At 37.9% G+C, this 19,963-nt stretch overlaps 1 protein-coding gene across 4 annotated transcripts in view; it reads right to left on the reverse strand.

The window, feature by feature from the left end:
- Positions 1–19,963, reverse strand: part of DPY19L4 (dpy-19 like 4) — a 58,220-nt gene that overhangs the window by 23,918 nt on the left and 14,339 nt on the right. For 3 of the 4 annotated variants that reach the window (XM_037504027.2, XM_054692101.1, XM_054692102.1), the window contains exons 3-11: positions 18,458–18,582; positions 15,125–15,215; positions 14,273–14,394; positions 14,022–14,167; positions 10,667–10,790; positions 6,025–6,159; positions 2,613–2,744; positions 2,401–2,499; positions 1,790–1,863 (exon numbers count right to left, since the gene is read on the reverse strand). In XM_037504027.2, the coding sequence (XP_037359924.1) occupies positions 1,790–1,863; positions 2,401–2,499; positions 2,613–2,744; positions 6,025–6,159; positions 10,667–10,790; positions 14,022–14,167; positions 14,273–14,394; positions 15,125–15,215; positions 18,458–18,582 (1,048 nt within the window). The remainder of the gene's footprint in view (positions 1–1,789; positions 1,864–2,400; positions 2,500–2,612; positions 2,745–6,024; positions 6,160–10,666; positions 10,791–14,021; positions 14,168–14,272; positions 14,395–15,124; positions 15,216–18,457; positions 18,583–19,963) is intronic. The other variant, XM_037504036.2, reaches the window with a different exon arrangement.

A 19,963-nucleotide genomic window follows, 5' to 3' on the forward strand; every position in this document is an offset into this window, starting at 1 on the left:
TCCACAGCTACATTGTCCAATATGAGAACTACTAATTACATGTAACTATTAGTACTTGAAAATGTGGTCAACATAAATGGAGAGAGAGTACAAAATACAGCAATATTTCAAGGATAAAACAGAATGAAAAGAGGGATTTTAAAAAAACAAACTATCTCATAATTTTTATATTCCTTATATATTAAAATAACATTTTTAAAATACTGGATTAGATGAAATACTAAAATTAAATTACTTGTTTCTTTTACTTTTTTAATGTGGCTACTAGAAAATTACATATGTGGCTCACATATTAATATTGCTCTATACTGATTATCTCAACTAGAACCCACTTAAAAAAGAAATCTATGATTAAGATATTTCAGTGGATCTGCCTGTTCTGCTCACCACTCTGTCTCTGGTGAATCATCTCACGCCCCCCATGCTTCTGACCTGCACTCTAGTTCTTCTATGCAGAGATAAATAAAATCTTTAAAAAGAAAAGTCTGGGCCTCCCTAGTGGCACAAGGGATTAAGCACTGCATTATGAAGCGATCCACAGCCTCTGCAGCACAAGTTCCATCCCCAGCCGGCCAGGGAGAAACCCACATGGCGAGGCAGACCTCTCCTGTCTCGCCTGCTGCTCCCCTCAGCAGTGTATTTCAGTCAATCTGCCTGTTCTATTCCCCACTCTGTCTCTGGTGGATCCTCTCACTCCCTGCATGTCTGACCTGTACCCCAGCTCTTGAATGCATAAAAATAAATCTTAAAAAAAAAAGTCAGCTTCTAGTCTAATCTACTCTTACAGCCTCAAGCTGAGGTTCTTTGTTCTGAAATAAATATCTAATTGTCCACCCCTTTTAGTGTCTATACTCTTTTTAATGTAAGTATTATCTTGGTTCTCCTTTTACATTGCTGATGGGAATGCAAAAACTGGTCCAACTACTATGGAAAGCTGTGTGGAGGACCCTCGAATTACTAAAAATGGACCTACCATATGACTCAGCAATTCCACTCCTAGGAATCTACCCAAAGGATACAAAAACATTAATTCAAAATGAAACCTGCATTCCTATGTTCATTGCAGCACTATTTACAATAGCTAAAATATGGAAACAACCTAAATGCCCTCAAACAGATGACTGGATCAAGAAGATGTGGTATATATGCACAACATAGTACTACTCAGCAATCAAAAAAGATAAACTTATGCCATTCATAGCAACATGGATGGAGCTAGAAGGGATTATGCTCAGTGAAATAAGTCAGAAGAAAAAAGAAAAATATCACACGGTTACACTTATAAGAGGAACATAGGGAAATCATACAAAGGAACAGGAAAAAAAAGACGAAACTAGAAGGCAAACTATAAATCAGAGACATTCAGCAGGTAAGGGGGAGGAAAAGGGATAAAAACAAAACAGGAGGGAAGAGCACAAGAGTCTATGGTAAGAGTTCACGGGTGTGTTGGTAGTGGTAATTTTAAGGGGACAACATCTGAGAGGAGGAATCAAACACTGTACAAAAATGAACAACGATGTAAAAATATACAAATAAAAATGAAAAAAAAAGATCTTGGTTCTTTACTCATTTATTCAATTTAAATCTAATTTATTCTAATCTTAGGTTGCATATTGTTTGTCATCAGGGGAGACAGTAGCCTCAAAATAATGTCATAGTTCTAGATATCATAATATACCAATTATTTTCTAAGTTGTAGGTAATTAGGTGTCTCCTCTCACCAATGATTATTTTTACTATTTTCTAAAGTGGTATAGAGTTAGGTAAACTTACATAATCTAAAACTTACTTAGTCATATTTAGTCCAAATTTTACTTCAAGGAACTTCAACATATGCCCATTTTCTTTGTGTGGGACAAACATCTAGAGGAGAAAGATGCTAGTTACAACAGAGAATTACCGGCCATGCTCAATAGTAACAACTTTTGTTCAATATTAGAAGTTAAAAACACACTGAGACTACAAAGCAAAAAAATACGAAGTGAATAATACACAGAGTGGCGAAAAGCAATGAGATTCATTAGCATACATCAAACATATTTCCTTTTACTTAAGCAAAAAACTGTAATGGTGTAATAAGAAGATTTCAGTCTTTTCCTATCTGGCTTATGTAACTTACCCATTTTTATGAACATCTTTTACTCATCTCAATTCATTCCTATATCATTTATTGTGGTAGTGTTCACATTTTCAATTAAATGTCAAAAAGGATGTATGATTTTTTTAAATATAAAGAATCCAAATCCTATTCCCTCAACTAATATACTAGGTATGATCACTGTTTAACTAAAATTTTTACTATACCGCTCTATTACCTTGTTAACGCATTTTGTTCATTAAAATTTAGTCCAGCATATTCCATTTCTAAATTTGTTCTACATAAATCTCACAGTTACTTACCTTCATTATAATATTCAATGTCACTGTCACTGTACACACCAGATAAAAATTAATCACTTTCATTATTTTGGCTACAAAAGTTCCTTTCTTCACATTCAGCTGTGTGGGGGCAGGGGGAAGAGGGGAGTAGAAATCATATGAAAAAATAAGTTATAAAAAATTTTAAGTTAAAAACTTTACCATAAAAATGATAAAAAGGCAACTCTAATTACCTGAAGGCACTTAGCAAACATTAAAGCGACTACTAAACTTAATAAAGGAGACACCAATAAAGCTGAATTCTCAAATTGCAGTAAATATCCCAGAAAGAGAGAGAATATATAGATTTTATAAACTTCATGAACCTGTCGGGACAAAAGAAACATGTGTGAGAACAAAATGCTTTACTGTACATGTGTTCAATAGTTTGCTTACAATTACAAAGTAAAATTCTCTACTATAATTTAGGACAGCACTGTGCAAATGTTCGACCTGTACTTTTAATGGTATGGCATATAGGGAATTTATCACTTTTTTCTTAGAAACAACTTCACAAACAAAACAAAAATCTTTAAACTATAGTCATCTAATCAGACTGGAAGAAGCTTCTTTGGTTCTCAGCTATGTACTAATTTCACTTGGTTTACCTTGTTATTAAAATCCATCAAAGCAACATCAAGGATCATAAATCAAAAACAATCTTTCACATCATTACCCAAAACCTAGCTAGTAAAAATGTGGTTCCTTAACCAGCAACCAGGGAAAAGAAATTCTGTATGCGGGCCTCCCTGGTGGCACAAGGGGTTAAGATGAAACCTATGAAACTATCCACAGCCACTACAGCATGAGTTTGATCCCCAGCCAAGGAGCATCCCACATGGCACAGCAGACCTCTCCTGACTCTTCCGCTGCTCCCCTCAGCAGTGTATTTCAGTATATCTGCCTGTTCTGTTCCCCACTCTGTCTCTGTTGAATCCTCTCACCCCCCACACCTCTGGCCTGCACCCCAGTTCTTGTATGCATAAATAAATAATAAATCTTTAAAAAATAAAAAAAGAAATTCTGTATGTGGCCCATGAATAATGGCAATAAGAAAGTTAAAAATCAATGTCCTAATGGATCTCTAGGGAAATTACAAGTCTGAATAGATTTATTTTCTGAAATTCAGTAATGTAATAATATAATTCTATTATGAAATTACTTTTAGAAAGGAAAAACTAAGACCAAAATACAGGCATTATGGGGTTGGGGGAATCAAACGGCAGAGTATTAAAAGTAAAAAACAGACAGAAAAACTCTCTAAGAGGACAGAGGCATTTAACAAAATGGTACCTCACAATTGAGAGGCTAGAGCAATGTCTAGAGAAGGCACAACAGGACTTTCTGGGTGCTGATAAAGTTCTATTTCTTGATCTTGGGTGCTGGTTCTACAGCTGTGTGCCAGCTGTAGAGTAACTGTGTCTTAGCTCCACCGTTAGCCCACTACTATATCCCCTGCCTCAGAATGCTGAGGTTGAGTCTCTGTAACCTACATTTTTGGCTTTTCCTCTTGGTCTGCTATCAACCTCGACTAAAATAAAATGCAACAGATCACAAAGTTGGAGGGGAAGAGAGGAGTTTGTTCCTTTCTGTGCATCCTGTCTACTTGCTTCCTGTGAATACCACCAGAGCAATGCTTCTTCACTCTAACAGAGCAATTCCTTTCTGTGAAGCAGCTGAACACAACTAGTTTTCCCAATCCTGAAGAACTTGCCCCAGAGACCCCAGGACGAGCTGGACACTACTTTCCAGTTCAAAGACATTAGCAAAGTGGAACGGTGACCAAGCCTTAGAAATATGAGTTTCAGCTCCATGGAGCTCCTCTTCTAAGTTTCAAAGTTTTAATAATTTCAAATTCTTTCCTTTTTTCCCTTGACTCTAGGGTGGTGGTTTCTTCCTACAGTTGCTACCTCTATGATAGTTTCAGGTTATTAACCTTTTGATCAAGTTAATAACTTTATACTTGACTAACAATTCTTTGTTAAATTCTATATTCAAATAACATAAATGGTGTTATCATCAGGATTGGCCATCTGAGTATATGAGATGAAGGTAAGAAAGAAAAGAGTAAGGGGCCTCCCTGGTGGCACAAGGGGTTAAGTCTCAGCACTTATAAAGCCGTCCATAGCCATTGCAGCATGAGTTAGATCCTCCACCAGGAAGCTAGCCTACATGGTGCTACAGACCTCTCCTATCTCACCTGCTGCTCCCTTCAGCAGTGTATTTCAGTCAATTCACCTATTCTGTTCCCCACTCTGTCTCTAGTGAATCCTCTCACCCCCTGCACCTATGGCCTGTGCCCCAGTTCTTGTATGTATAAATAAACAAATCTTTAAAAAAAAAAAAAAGAGTAAGATACCGACATTTCCAGTTGGACAACATATTGAATACTTAATAAATGTTTATAAATAAAGAAAAGAAAGGTAAGAGTTAAAAAAGGGGGAAAAGATAAATAAACAAAGGAATCAAATGCTGACGGGAACCTTTAACTACTACTGGTGGGAATATAAACTAACATAACCACTCTGTAGAAAGAATATGCACATCATCTTTTGACTTGTAATTTCACCATGAAGTGTATACACTAGAGAAATCAGTGCATTTATGTACCAGGTGACATGTATAAGAATGCTTATAGCAGCACTGGTTATATGAACAACGGACTGGAAAAATATGAAATGTACCTCAACAGAATGTATAAATAAATAAAAATGAAAGAAATATAGCTTAGTCTATTACCATGAATGAATCAAAGCAAATCTGACCAAAGTAAATAAGACATTATTTACAACACATTTTTTAGGAATAATACATAGATAAGTGGTAAAAACCACAAAGGAAAAGAAAAAAGAGATTTGAAAATTCAGGGCAGTTAACTTCTGTTGGGGAGAAGCAGGATGTGACTGGGGACGGATGGTAAAGGGGCTTCTAGGATTATTCAAATGCTCCATTCCTTGGCCTGGGTGGTCAACTACTTACATTCTATACACTGTACATACAGCATAAATATAGCCTTATGTACATGTTCTACAGCTCAACTTTTTTTATAAAGAAACAGGGAAAGAGGAGAAATGGCTAGGAATGGAGAGGAAGCACAAGGTAGCTTTGGTTAATCAGACTGTATTTAAGGCAATTTCAAGTGCTTCTAAAATGATTAGGAGAAAATGAGTTCAGCAAACTTTTTGAGTAGAAGAATAAATCAGAGGCTATTGAAACACTTCAAAATAAAGCATAAAACTTAAATGGTTTTAAGATATAATATAAAAACATTTATTCTCTGCATTTAAAAATCACAATTTTAATAGCCTCCCTGGTGGCGCAAGGGGTTAAGATGAAACTTATGAAGCTAGCGGCAGTCTCTACAGCACGAGTTCGATCCCTGGCTGGCCAGGGAGAAAACCCACATGGCGCAGCAGACCTCTCCTGACTCACCCGCTGCTCCCCTCAGCAGTGTACTGCAGTCAATCTATCTGTTCTGTTTCCCACTCTGTCTCTGGTGAATCCTCTCCCCCCTGTCCCACAACTCTGGCCTGTACCCCATTTCTTACATGCATAAATAAATAAATCTTAAAGAAAAAAAATCACAATTTAAAAATGCCATAATACCTTGTCACTTTGCTCCAGTGAAAGACTATCTAGTAAGAACAGAGATATTGCTTGGAGAAACAAGAGATAGTGGCTGTACTCCCATATCATCATAAAGGTGTAAGTTGAAGCACTCATCAACAAGTAGCAAAACCTCTAGGGAAAACAAAAGAAAGAAACTAAATATCAATAGTTTTGTTACTATGAAACTATGAAGCTATTATCTCAAAGTTAATAGTTATTGTTTCAACTTTATATAATCCTCTAAATTGTTTTCAAATCACATATTACATAGTAAATTGTTACATAAACAACTAGAGCTTAAATAATGCACCTGAGAGGGAAATCAACCAGTTGTCCTTCAACATTCAGTATCATATTGACAATTTTAGGAAGTTAGAGAAAAAAAATAGTACAATTTTCATTCATCCCCAAAAAAGTAAAGTAATAAAGACAAGAAAATGGTGGCTTTTATTAGATTTGGCTGGTGTACTTTTGTTATTGTGAAACCCATTTCACATTAGAATTATTTTTACTTCCGCGGCACTTCATATTTCCTAAGATCTTCCAGTCAGCATACTTTGCAGGTGATTCCACAGTCCATGGGAAAACATTCAGAGCTTCTTTCATTTCCTCTCAGCAAAAGTGTGGCCTTATCTTTTCCAATGCTTGTACTATCAACCATATAAAACTCTTAGCTGTTTTCCTTTTGTAAGTAATAAAATAAGGATTTCACTTCCCTTATCTAAAAAATACCTGGCTAAAATGAATTCTGTCCTTCTAAATGTCATCTCCTAAGGAATCCTTTAGTGAGAACTCAAATATCTTAACACTGTCTCTTAGCATGCTTTTTTTTAGTATTTATTTATGCATACACAAACTGGGGTATAGGCCAGAGTTGGGGGGTGAAAGGATTTACCAGAGACAGAGTGAGGAAACAGAACAGTGGCCTGGGGATTGAATTCATGTCACAGTGGCTGGTGATAGCTTGATAGCCCTGAGACAATAATCCTTGTGCCACCAGGGAGGCCCCTCTCTTAGCATATTTCTAACAACCGTCTCTGCTTCTTCCAGGGTTCTACTATTTTATTCCCAATTCCTCTATCAGCCACGATATCATATGACTTTTTTTCTGAGAAATTAAGGAGGACAGTAAGAGTCAAGTCAAGAAATCTAAGATAAGATCTGTCTTTAAAACTAAATCTTTCAGGGCCTCCCCTGGTGGTGCAGGCAGTTGAGCGCAGTCCCACATGATGCAGCAGACCTCTCCTGCTGCTCCCCTCAGCAGTGTATTTCATCAGTCTGCCTGTTCTGTTCCTCGCTCAGTCTCTAGTGAATTCTCTCACCCTCCCGCACATCTGGCCTATACCCCAGTTCTTGTATAAATAAATAAATTTTAAAAAAAACAACAACTAAATATTTCAAATTCAGCTGATTATATTCAGTGATAAACTGTAGAGTCAGAAATAACACAGATAGCTCACAGATATAAAAAAATTAACACTGGAGAACAAAATGCAAGAGATTGGAAAACTACCAGTTGATCAAAAAATATCAATTGCAAAGCCCAGAAAGGATTTTTACTGACAGAACATATAAGCTTCTGTGTGGTTAGAAAAACACATGCTGGGCCTCCCTGGTGGCGCAAGGAGTTAAGACGCAACCGATGAAGCTGTCCACAGCCTCTGCAGCACAAGTTCGATCCCTGGCCAGCTAGGGAGCTACCCACATGGCACAGCATACCTCTCCTGACCTGCCTGCTGCTCCCCTCAGCAGTATACTTTGGTCAGTCTGCCTGTCCTGTTCCCCACTCTGTCTCTGGTGAATCCTCTCACCCCCCACACTTCTGGCCTGTACCCCAGCTCTTGTATGCATAAATAAATAAATAAATCTTTAAAAAAAAATACACATGCTGCTGGATTACTACTCCACAAGAAAAGGAGCAAACTACTGACACATGGAAACAACTGAAATGTATGTCAAGGGCACTAGGCTAAGCGAAAAAATTCAAAATCAACATATACCATGATTCCATTAATAAAAAACTTTCAAAGTGACAAAATTAAAGTGATAGAGAACGGATGAGTAGTTTTCAGAGGTTAGGGCTTGAGGAAATGTGTGACTATTAAGTGGTAACAAGAGGGAGATCTTTGGAGTGATAGTACGGTTCTGTATCTTGAATACAGTGATGGTTACCCAAATGCTCACATGTAATAAAAACTATACATCCCTCCTCAAAAAAAAAGTGCATATGAAAAACTTAGAATACATACTTAAATTTACAAATTTTAAAATTTGAAATAATTTGATTCACAAGAAACTATAAAAACAGTGTATGTCATTCCTATGTATCCCCTTACCCAGCTTTCCCCAATAATATTTTACATGACTATAATATATTATCAAAACCAGGAAACTGACCTTGATACAATACTATTAATTCAAGTACAGACCTTTAGATTTCAATACATGTGTGCACACACAAAGGGGGGGCTTTGAAGAGGGAAAACATGATAGAAGGGTTGGGCAGTTTGCTTTTTAAAAATTGTTACATTAAAGGGTTAAGAATACACCATAGGGGGCTTCCCCTGCAGCCCCTGCAGCTCCCAGGCCCAGTTGGTTCCCCAGCTGTTCTCCAGGGTCCCACAAAAAAAAAAAAAAAAAGAATACACCATAGGCCTCCCTGGTGGCGTAGGGGTTCATTCTCAGCACTATTATGGTGTTAGCGTTGTAGATGCCTGGCCAGGGAGCTACCCACATGGCACAGCAGAGCTCTCCTGTCTCACCTGCTGCTCCTCTCAGCACTGTAATTCAGCAGATCTGCCTATTCTGCTCCCCACTCTATCTCTGGTGAATCCTCTCAACCCCCCCTGCCCCCGCACCTCTGGCCTACACCCCAGCTCTTGTATGTATAAATAAAATAAATCTTTTTTTTTTTTTTTTTTTTTTTTGGTGGGACCCTCGCCAGCGGTCGGGGAATGAACTGTAGCCTTGCAGCCCAGCGCTCAACCACAGCGCCACCAGGGGAGGCCCTAAATAAAATAAATCTTAAAAAAAAAAAGAAAATCACTTTAATTCATAAACAGTAACATCACAAAAGCTGGTTTAAGCAAGCTACACAAACATCTGACAGTCCCAAACTCAGTATTTCAGTGAACTTTATACAATCACAACACCCTCTTCCACTGCAAATCTGAAGAGGAAGCTATTAAGGATAGAAGAGAGATTTAAATGATGGCTTTACACTTTGTATTTCACTAACACTTATATTTTTATGATAAATTAACTTGATCATTAGGGGTGATTTTCTATGTCTTCAATTTAAACTTCTTTTTTTAAAAATTTTGTACAATTCAAACTTCTTGATTAGTCTAATGAATTGGCACATTTACACTGTTTCAGCACCTCGCTGAAACTATCACAAAACTTAAGGTTACTGTCATTCTGGACACATTCCAAAAATGATTCATGTCACAGGGGCAGGGGTCAAACTGCTGCTGCTGCTGTTATGTTGGCTGGCTACCCTGAGGTTCCTGGTAAGTGATGCCAGACTGAGTGAGGGCTTAGCATTTCTTTCTCCACTGAGGCCCCCAAGTGATGGCATGACCTATTCATGTGCCAACAGCAGAGTCCACAGATAGTCCAGTTGCAGTGGCTGCCGTTTGGGCTATCAGGCCTGGCTTATAGCACCGGCAGGACAGCCAACAGCAGATTATGGAGGCTGGTTGCAGCTCTCACCTGAGGTGCCCTGTTGGCCTGAAGGGCCAGGGGAGTAGCTTTTGCTTCCACGAGGTATCACAACTGTGGGGTGGCTCCAGGAGAAGTACCAAACTCAGAGGATACCCAAGCAACTTCTGACCAAATAGGAATTCTTAACCCATGACAGACAGACTGCCAAAGGATTTCTACATTTCCCTCAATTTCAGTATAATTGGTTGCCTTTATAATCATATTTATTTTATGCATTTCAAATCATTTTGAGACAGAGTCCGAAGGCTTCATCTAATTGACAAAAGAATATAAGGCAAGGTAACAACAATAAAAGAATCTAAAGTATCTGGAACAGTTTCCTGACATTCACTATCCTCTCTATACCTCACTTACAGAAAACATATGATAAACAGAAATAGTGCTACCATTTGTAGTCACATCATTAATATGACTTTAATTTATGGTAACTAATGGTCATAAATGTTCCAGATATGAGAATGTAATAAAACAGCTGACAGATTAATATCCAAAATAAGACATTCTTCATGTATTTGTTGAGTAATTCCATTAAAACATGCCTGCATATAATTTAGTTCTCTCATAGCTAAGTGGCACACTATAGCATATTACTTTCTAAGTTAGTAAGTTACATTTCCAATTACAGATAAGCACTGGGTTATTTGCAAAAAATCAAAATTACAAATAGTAAAACCACACAGGCCAAGAAGCTATAGGTACAAAATCAAATTAACCTCCTTTAACTTAATAATAATTTACTATTGATCAAATTAGAGAATAACAGTGTATAACATGACTACATAACTGTATCCTTTATCAAATAATAACTAAGCCTTCACAGACTGTAACTCTTATATGATTACCTTTAAAACTAGTACCACATATGAAATACATCAAAGTTAACTGTGATGAATAAAACAGATTTGCATCTTACCTCTCCGTAAGTATTCATGTTGCTTTTTAAATATCCTGTAAGGGCAGCAACTTGGCATGCAAAATATGGCAGTGCCCAGTTTTCTCTTAAAGGAATAGAATATTCAATTCTTGTTGTATCTACCCTAAAATAAACCACAGTTGAATAGCAAAATAGCAACATAGTATATTTGTGTAACACCATTGTCTTCAAAGCAGTTTCACACACATCTGATTGTTCTCCATACAATCCTGTGAGGTGGTAACAGATAATCACACTGGTTATACAATACAAGATCTTTAACCACATTAATTAGTGTCTTACCCTAAGACTCTCTTATCTTCCACCCAGGAAGACCATGCATGTTGCTTAGCCAACAGATGGGCATCTGTGAGAATTTGAAAAAGGCATCCCTGCTTTGGGCAGATTCGCCATGATAAGGCACACAGCGTATTGCAAATTACACTGGATTTCAGCTTCCACCCTCCTTTCCCTAAAACAGATGCCAAATTTTCTCTAGAGCACTATATTATAGCACATAGGCAGATCCAGGCAGACTTAATGAAGGTCACACAATTAGGAGGTGGTACAATTAGGATTACAGTGCATATCTTTTGATATCCAGTGTTATAATCTTTTCAGTAGCAGGTTGCCCAGAACTAACATTACAACAGTCCTTTATGTGATATATTTAGAGACTTGTGAAAATTCTGAGAATCACATTTGCAGGTCTTTGTAGGTTCCTCCTAAATTCTCCCCCAATCAATTTTCATTGAAAGCCTGCTGTTTCCTGAATGTATCTTCACCTGACAGGGGACTATCAGTCCAACAATCATTAAACTTGGATTTCATACACTCACCAGCTATTTTCCACACAAAAACAAAGGCACCATTGCTTTAAAATACTTATGAATATTGCTGTATAACTTTCCTAATAGAGATGAACATGCTTGCATATAATTTAGTTCTCTCATAGCTAAGCGGCACATGTAGCGTACTACTTTCCAAGTTAGTAAGTTATATTTCCAATTGCAGATAAGCACTGAGTTATTTGCAAAAAATCAAAATTACAAATAGTAAATCCAAACAGGCCAAAGACACTATAGGTACAAACTCAATAAATCTGATATATCTAAGCATATCACAAAGAAACAGAGTTCAAAAAACAATGAAAGTCAATAATAAAATATTTTTAAGAAAGAAATTAAGGAGAAATCACATGATACAAAACACATAATAAATGCAAAAATCTTCTTTACTTACTTTTCCCTTAACCTCATATTTCTAAGTAATAACTTTCTCTTTCTATTCCTACCCCAATTACTATCTCATTCATACCTTCTCTCCTCCCAACCAGACCTTGTCCTTTTTTTCAGAGTAGAACAATGCCCATTCTTATGTCAAGTCATCAACACATCTCCCATGGACTTCTTCAAATTATATTTGTTGCCAACATGGGACTCTAAATATAAACGAAGTCCAACAGGAGATATCGTTCTTAATGTTGAATCTCAACAACTTGAAAGTATATTTTTTTCATTTGGCAATTGCCAAAAGAAAGTGTGAAACTGGGGTCTCCCTGGTGGCACAAGGGTTAAGTCTCAGCACTACCAAGCTATCGCCAGCCACTACAGCACAAGTTTAATCCCTGGCCAGGGAGCTAACCCACATGGAGGAGCAGAATACTCTTGTCTCACTCACTGATCCCCTCAACAGTGTATTTCAGTCAGTCTACTTATTCTGCTCCCAACTCTGTCTCTGGTGAATCCTCTCATGTCCCCCTGCACCCTGCACCTCTGGCCTACACCCCAGCTCTTGTATGCATAAATAAATAAAATAAATCTTTTTTTTAAAAATGTGAAACTGAATAACTGTTTTGTTAAAAAAAAAATCTCAAGTGTCATGAGGAATAAAAATGCTAGGGAGGGGAATGTCCATCATTCCAAAAATAAATTTTTGACATTAACCAATGCCAAGAATATTACTATGACATGTCAATGGTTAACCCTCCATTTCAAAGAAGCATAATATCCTATTCTCTTATTACACACTATTAAAGAAATTAAGTTACTTGATCACCATAAGCAATGGGTTTATTATTTTAAAGCACATGGTCCTAGGTTAATGTAGCATTCTTATCTGTGATTATTAATTTAATAGTGATGTATCTATCTGTTGCCTCTTCTTTCCATGAAACTATCTGTCATCAATAGCAAAAAAAAAAAAAGAGGAAAGAGGTATACCCATAGATGCCAATTTTTCAACTGTTGCATGTAATAAATATAATCTTTAAAAAAAAATAATAAATAAAGGGCATCCCTGGTGGTGCAGGAGTTAAAGTCTCAGTGCTATCAAGCTATCACCAGCCACTGTGGCATGAGTTCCATCCCCGGCCAGGGAACTAACTCACATATGGCGCAGCAGACCTCTCCTGTCTCGCCCACTGCGCCCCTCAGCAGTGTATTTCAGTAGATCTGCCTGTTCTGATCTTCACTCTGTATCTGGTGAATCCTCTCATCCCTGCACCTCTGGCCTACAATCTTAGTTCTTTTTTTTTTTTTTTAAAGATTTATTTATTTATTTATACAAGCATTGGGTACAGTCAGAAGCGCGGGAGGGTGAGAGAATTCACCAGAGCCAGAGCGGGGAGCAGAGCAGGCAGAAGGACCGAAGTACACTGCTGAGGGGAGCAGCGGGCGGCAGGAGAGGTCTGCGCGCCATGTGGGACCCTCCTCTGGTGGCCGGGGAGCAGCTGGGAATCGAACCGGCGCTGCAGAGGCTGCTCAACTGCTGGGCCACCGGGGAGGCCCTATCTTAGTTCTTATATGCATAAATAAAAATAAATCTGAAATAATAAATAAATAATCTGGAAAAAAAAATAAATACAGTAAGTGGCTAAGAACAACACAAATTTATTAGCTCACAAGCCCACCATGGTATGGATAGATTCTCTGCTCCGGGTCTCCCTTAGCTAAAATTCAAAGTATCAGTCAAGGCTATGGTTCTCACCCAAGGCTTGTAGTTCTTTTACAAACTCACTAATTGTTGTCAGAATTAATTTCCTCTCATTTCAATCCAGTCACAGCTTCAGCAAATCCTTCCCATGCTTTTAATATCTCTAACTTCCCCTTCTGTACCAGTTGGAGGAAGCTCTACACTTTTAAAGGATCATAAATTAGATTACACCCACTGAAATCTTCCTACCTTAAGGTCAATTATGCCATACAACATATTCACAGGAATGATGTATCATAATATTGACAGATTCTAGAGGTCACAACATGAATTGGGGGTGTGGGTAGTGGGGTGGTCATTTTTAGAACGGACTTCCATAGCCACAAGAAATTGTAAAACCTAATTTGAAACACCTTCTTACCTGTTTATAATGAACCATGCAACAGTAAGCATTCCTGCTAGCCAGGTTCCACTCATAAGCCAACTTGTAACAAATAAAGCAGTAACATATATTCCTTGCAATCCAAAAACAATGCCAATATAAAAATATACTGGCTCAATAATCTCCTAATTGGGAAAAAAAAGAGGAGATAATAGGATGACAATAAATAATTTTGAGGATTCACAAATACATGAGAAAATAAATATTAAAGTCAAAAGAAAAACACATACATTGCTACCAGTTGCTTGATATAAAACGCTTGCAATAAGTTCTGGATATAGAGACATTAGCTGCACTGCATTTATAGTCTTCAGAGATATGGTTTTATTATTGTGAGTCAATTCGTAAACACCTAAAGACAAAAATTTTTCTCCAGGTTATTTATTCTGTCTTTACAATTATTAAACATGTCATTCAAAAGTCACTAAATATTTTAAATCAAGATGTGGTATATATACACAATGGACTACTGCGCAGCTATAAAAAAGAAACTCTTGCCTTCTGTGACAACATGGGTGGAACTGGAAGGAATTATACTAAGCAAAATAAGTCAGAACAAGAAAGATAAATACCAGATAATGTCATTTATATGTGGACTATAGAGAAACCAAAGAAAGAGTCACATAAAGCCAAACCAGTGACAAATGTAGAAATCTGACTATAGAGGGCTACCAGAGGGAGACATGCAGGGGAAGAATATAAATTGGGAAGGGAGCACAATGGACTATGGTGGAGGATTATGGGTGTTTTGGTATTGGGTGTAGTGTGGTAACAACACCTGAAGGGGGAGATCTTACACCTCGAAATCACAAACATTGAAAACCAATGTTACCAATGTCTTTTTAATAAAAATTAAAAAATAAAACAATTTTCCTTCCTTCAAATAATATGATTTTAATTATCAAGAAAGATTCCAAAATATAGGTAGTACTCTGTGCCTCATTTTTCCAATTCTTAAATTAAGTAAAAAAAAGCAATACCTATAATTCTGAGACAAATATCCACATTCAAGAATTCCACATAGAAGAACAGTATTTTTTTTAGAAAAATAGTTCTTAAGAAAACAAATGCAGTTATCATACCTCTTTCAAATGAAGGTGCCTTTAACATATCTTTATAATAAGAGTAATAAATGGCACTGTCGCCTTGAAATGTGATTTCCCTTTCAAGTTCCTAAAAGAAAATGAAATTATTTGAATACAAATATCCTAAATTTCAACTGCAATTTTCTTTTAAATTAATGCTATTTATTTATCCTTTTATTCGAAGACATGTCTGAATTTTCCTTTAATCACTAGTGCCATATTAATGACAGTAAACTTTTCAATAAGCTGGTAATCATTTCCATGAAATATGTAAGGTTTAAAATGGGGGCCTCCCTGGTGGCACAAGGGGTTAAGCACTGCACTGTGAAGCAATCCAAAGCCTCTGCAGCACGAGTTTGATCCCTAGCTGGCCAAGGAGAAACCCACACGGCGCAGCAGACCTCTCCTGGCTCGCCTGCTGCTCCCCCTCAGCAGTGTATTTCAGTCAATCTGCCTGTTCTGCTCCCCGCTCTCTCTGGTGAATTCTCGCACACTCCCATGCCTCTGACCTCTACCCCAGTCCTTGTATGCATAAATAAATAAATCTTAAAAAAAATAAAATAAAATGGACTGCAACTCATACGTCATTTACATGTTATATATAAAGAAAATCTAGAGGGAAAACCAAAAGAAATGCCCTAAGGACAACAAGAATAAGTTAGGTAATGAAAAATGATAGTTGAAGAGTTAAAAATACACAGTAAAAAGATAACATTAAGAAGTATTATTTTTTAGGGCCTCCCCGGTGGCGCAGTGGTTGAGCGCTGGATTGCGAAGCTGCCCGCAGCCTCTGCAGCGCCGGTTCGATCCCCGGCTGCTTCCCAGCCACCAGAGGAGGGTCCCACATGGCACGCAGACCTCTCCTGCCGCCCACTGCTCCCCTCAGCAGTGTACTTCGGTCCTTCTGCCTGCTCTGCTCCCTGTTCTGGCTCTGGTGAATTCTCTCACCCTCCCATGCTTCTGACTGTACCCACTGCTTGTATAAATAAATAAAAATAAATCTAATAAATAAATAAATAAATAAATCTTTAAAAAAAAAAAAAAAAGTATTATTTTTTATTGTTCTTCTACTTCCCCATGTATCCATAATAGCAAAACCTTAAGTTAGTACTTTTTAAGAGTAGCAGACACCTAATAGTGCCTTTCAAATAAACTTCCAGGAATATAAGCAAGTCTTAAAATTCCTAAAATTAGGTTATACAGAAGAAAATAATTTGTCACATTAGAAAACCTACAGCTTTCCATGACTCAAATTTTCATAAATCTATAATCTTTTAAAATGAAACTTATTTTCAGGCCTCCCTGGTGGTGCAAGGAGTTAAGTCTCAGCACTATAAAGCTATCAGCAGCCACTGCAACATGAGTTCAATCCCCAGCCAGGGAGGTGACCCACATGGCGCAGTAGACCTCTCCTGTCTCGCCCACTGCTCCCCTCAGCAGTGTATCTCAGTAGATTCGCCTGTTCTGCTCCCCATTCTGTCTCTGGTGAATCTGCTCACCGCCCCCTGCCCTGCCACCTCTGGCCTGCTCTTGTATGCATAAATAAATCTTTGGAGAAAAAATGAAACTTATTTTCATATATATTTATCTATGAACACAAAAACATACCAGAGTAGTTTCTCCAAAGTTTGTAAACTCCTAATCAGTGCTTCTCAAATTTAATGTGCCTATGAAACTCCTAGAGATCAGAATAAGTTCCCAGGTGATGACAATTATTCTGGCTTATACACAGCACTTCAAAAAACAAGATTCTTGGCGAATATCTTGTATATTTTTAGACCTCCGGTTATTCTTAATTCTGCCAACACAACAGGATTGTCTGGAAATACTCTGTGAATTACTGTTTCCAGACACTCCAAACCCGCCCCAAGAATCTGTGAGGGAGGTTATTTTTTGAATTCTTCCTAGATTAATCTACTGTATATTCACTGTTGGGAACTACTAATAGTTAATCTGTATAACAATTTCAAGGAAATAGCATATGTTATAGTAATAGGTTTTGCCAAATCCATACAAGTGTAGTAATTATTCTGCAAAATGTTTTGGAGCTCTTAGGTAAATCAATGGCTTAAAAACATTTAGAAATCTTGACTACTTATTGCCCAAAAATAAGTTCAACAAAATAGTTTAGGCTAAAGGAAAAACACCACCATATAGTCAAGTGGTAACACTGTGAATTGTGCCAATGCACACTCCTGATGTATCTAATTGTGAAGTTTGAAAACAAATTTATTCAAAGGCCATATTATGAATTATAACTATGGTGACTAAAGAGCCTGTGAAATATATGTTTTAAAAATAAGCATAGGGCCTTCCCTGGTGGTGCAGTGGTTGAGCGCTGGGCTGCGAAGCTGCCCACAGCCTCTGCAGGACCGGTTCGATCCCCGGCCACCAGCGAGGGTCCCACATGGTGCGACAGACCTCTCCTGTCTCGCCCGCTGCTCCCCTCAGCAGTGTATTTCATCAGTCTGCCTGCTCTGCTCCCCGCTCTGGCTCTGGTGAATTCTCTCACCCTCCCGCATTTCTGACTGTACCCAATGCTTATATAAATAGATAAATAAAAATCTTCTAATAAATAAATAAATAAATAAAAATAAGCATTAACTATGTGGTAAGCATGTATGAGGCAACATCTTAGTAAATAATTCTACATTATGCCTGTTAATCATTTTTTCAAAACAGTCCAATTGTATAATGGATAATTAAAATATTTTAATGTTAAAACTAAGTTTTCCCTGAAATGTAAATTATCATAACTACTAAAAAGTGACTAAACTCTACAGCATTTCATTGATAAATTAACTGTATGAAGGGGACGTCCCTGGTGGTGCAGGGGTTAAAGTCTCAGTGCTATCAAGCTATCACCACCCACTTCAGCATGTGTCTGATCCCTGACCAGCGAGCTAACACACATGGCACAACAGACCTCTCATGTCTTGCCCACTGCTCCCCTCAGCAGTGTATTTCAGTAGAACCACCTGTTCTGCTCCCCACTCTGTCTTTGGTAAATCCTCTCACTTCCCTCCTGCCCCCAGCACCTCTGGCCTACACCCCAGTTCTTGTATGCAAAAATAAATATTTAAAAAATAATAATAAAAAATTAAAGCACCCTCATAGTTTCTGTTCTTACCCTGAAATACATTCTATTAAATTTCTCAAGGTTAGTATTATGACTGTGTTCTCAAAGTAACTTTCATACTATTTTCTTTATAATGAGTGTAAATAAGAAAGCACTCATCATATTTATTACACACATATGTTTCCTCGTAAAACACAATATTTAATATTAAATACAACAACTTCCATATGCTCAAAATTCTTTCTTCTTACCTGCCTGCTGGAAAACCAGAATTTCCGTTCATGGTATGCTGATAAGTAGAGAGCATACATCATTCCACTAGTAACTGCTGCAAGACAGCCAATGAAAATCTTTGCAAAGCGCTGAAATAATACATCTGTAAAAGCATATTAAAAGTAATCAAAAGGAGGGCCTCCCTGGTGGCTTAGGGGTTAAGTCTCACCTATCACCACTAAGGCCGGGGTTTGATCCCTGGCCAGGGAGCTAACCCACATATGGAGCAGACCTCTCCTATCTCGCCTGCTGCTCCCTTCAGCAGTGTATTTCGGTAGATCCACCTGCTCTGCTCCCCACTCTGTCTCTGGTGAATCTTCTCCCACCCACCCCCAAATTTCTGGACTGTACCCCAGTTCTTCTATGTATAAATAACAAATCTTTTTTTAAAGATTTATTTATTTATTTATTTATCTATTTATTTATTTATTTATTTGTTTGTTTGTTTATGCAAGCACTGGGTACAGTCAGAAGCACGGGAGGGTGAGAGAATTCACCAGAGCCAGCACGGGGAGCAGAGCAGGCAGAAGGACCAAAGTACACTGCTGAGGGGAGCAGCGGGCGGCAGGAGAAGTCTGCGCGCCATGTGGGACCCTCCTCTGGTGGCCGGGGAGCAGCCAGGGATGGAATCGGCGCTGCAGAGGCTGCGGGCAGCTTTGCAACCCAGCGCTCAACTGCTGCGCCACCGGGGAGGCCCAATAACAAATCTTTTTTTAAAAAGTAATCAAGAGGGAGTATGTACCCTTAATATATGATGAAAATGGGATTCTAACACTGTTCTTCCTCCCCAAAATTCATAATACCAGTCCACTAATAAGAAAAACAGCAAATTCTAATAGAGGGCATCCAACACTGTAAATGACCAGTATGCTTTACAATTGTCAGTCATTAAAAAAAGGAAAGCCTGAGAAACCATCACAGCCTAAGGAGACATGACGCAAATGTAATGTGGTAATTTGGATTGGATCTTGGAATAGAAAAAAGACATTAGGTAAAAACTAAAGAAATATGAATATAATAGGGATTTAGTTGATAAAAATGTGTCAATCTTGGTTCATTAGGTGTAAAAAAAATACCATACTAATAGGTTAATAAAATATGGAAAATTCAAGTGTATGGAAACTCTGTATTATCTGTTCAACTCTTCTGCAATCTGAAATGGTTTTAAAAATTAATGTGGGGCCTCCCTGGTGGCGTAAGAGGTTAAGACACAATCTATGAAGCTGTCTGCAGCTATTGCAGAACATTTCGATTTTGATCCCCGGCCAGGGAGCGACCCACATTGCATAGCAGACCTCTCCTGACTCGCCCGCTCCTTCCCTCAGCAGTGTATTTCAGTTAATCTGCCTGCTCTGCTCCCCACTCTGTCTCTGGTGAATCCTCTCACCACCCCCCACACCTCTGGCCTACACTCCAGTTCTTGTATGCATAAATAAATAAATCTTTTTAAAATTTAAAAAAAATAAAAGCTAATGTGTATCATA

Source organism: Talpa occidentalis, unplaced genomic scaffold (genome assembly GCF_014898055.3).
Source record: "Talpa occidentalis isolate TD23 unplaced genomic scaffold, MPIMG_talOcc4v2.1, whole genome shotgun sequence".
NCBI lineage: Eukaryota > Metazoa > Chordata > Mammalia > Eulipotyphla > Talpidae > Talpa > Talpa occidentalis.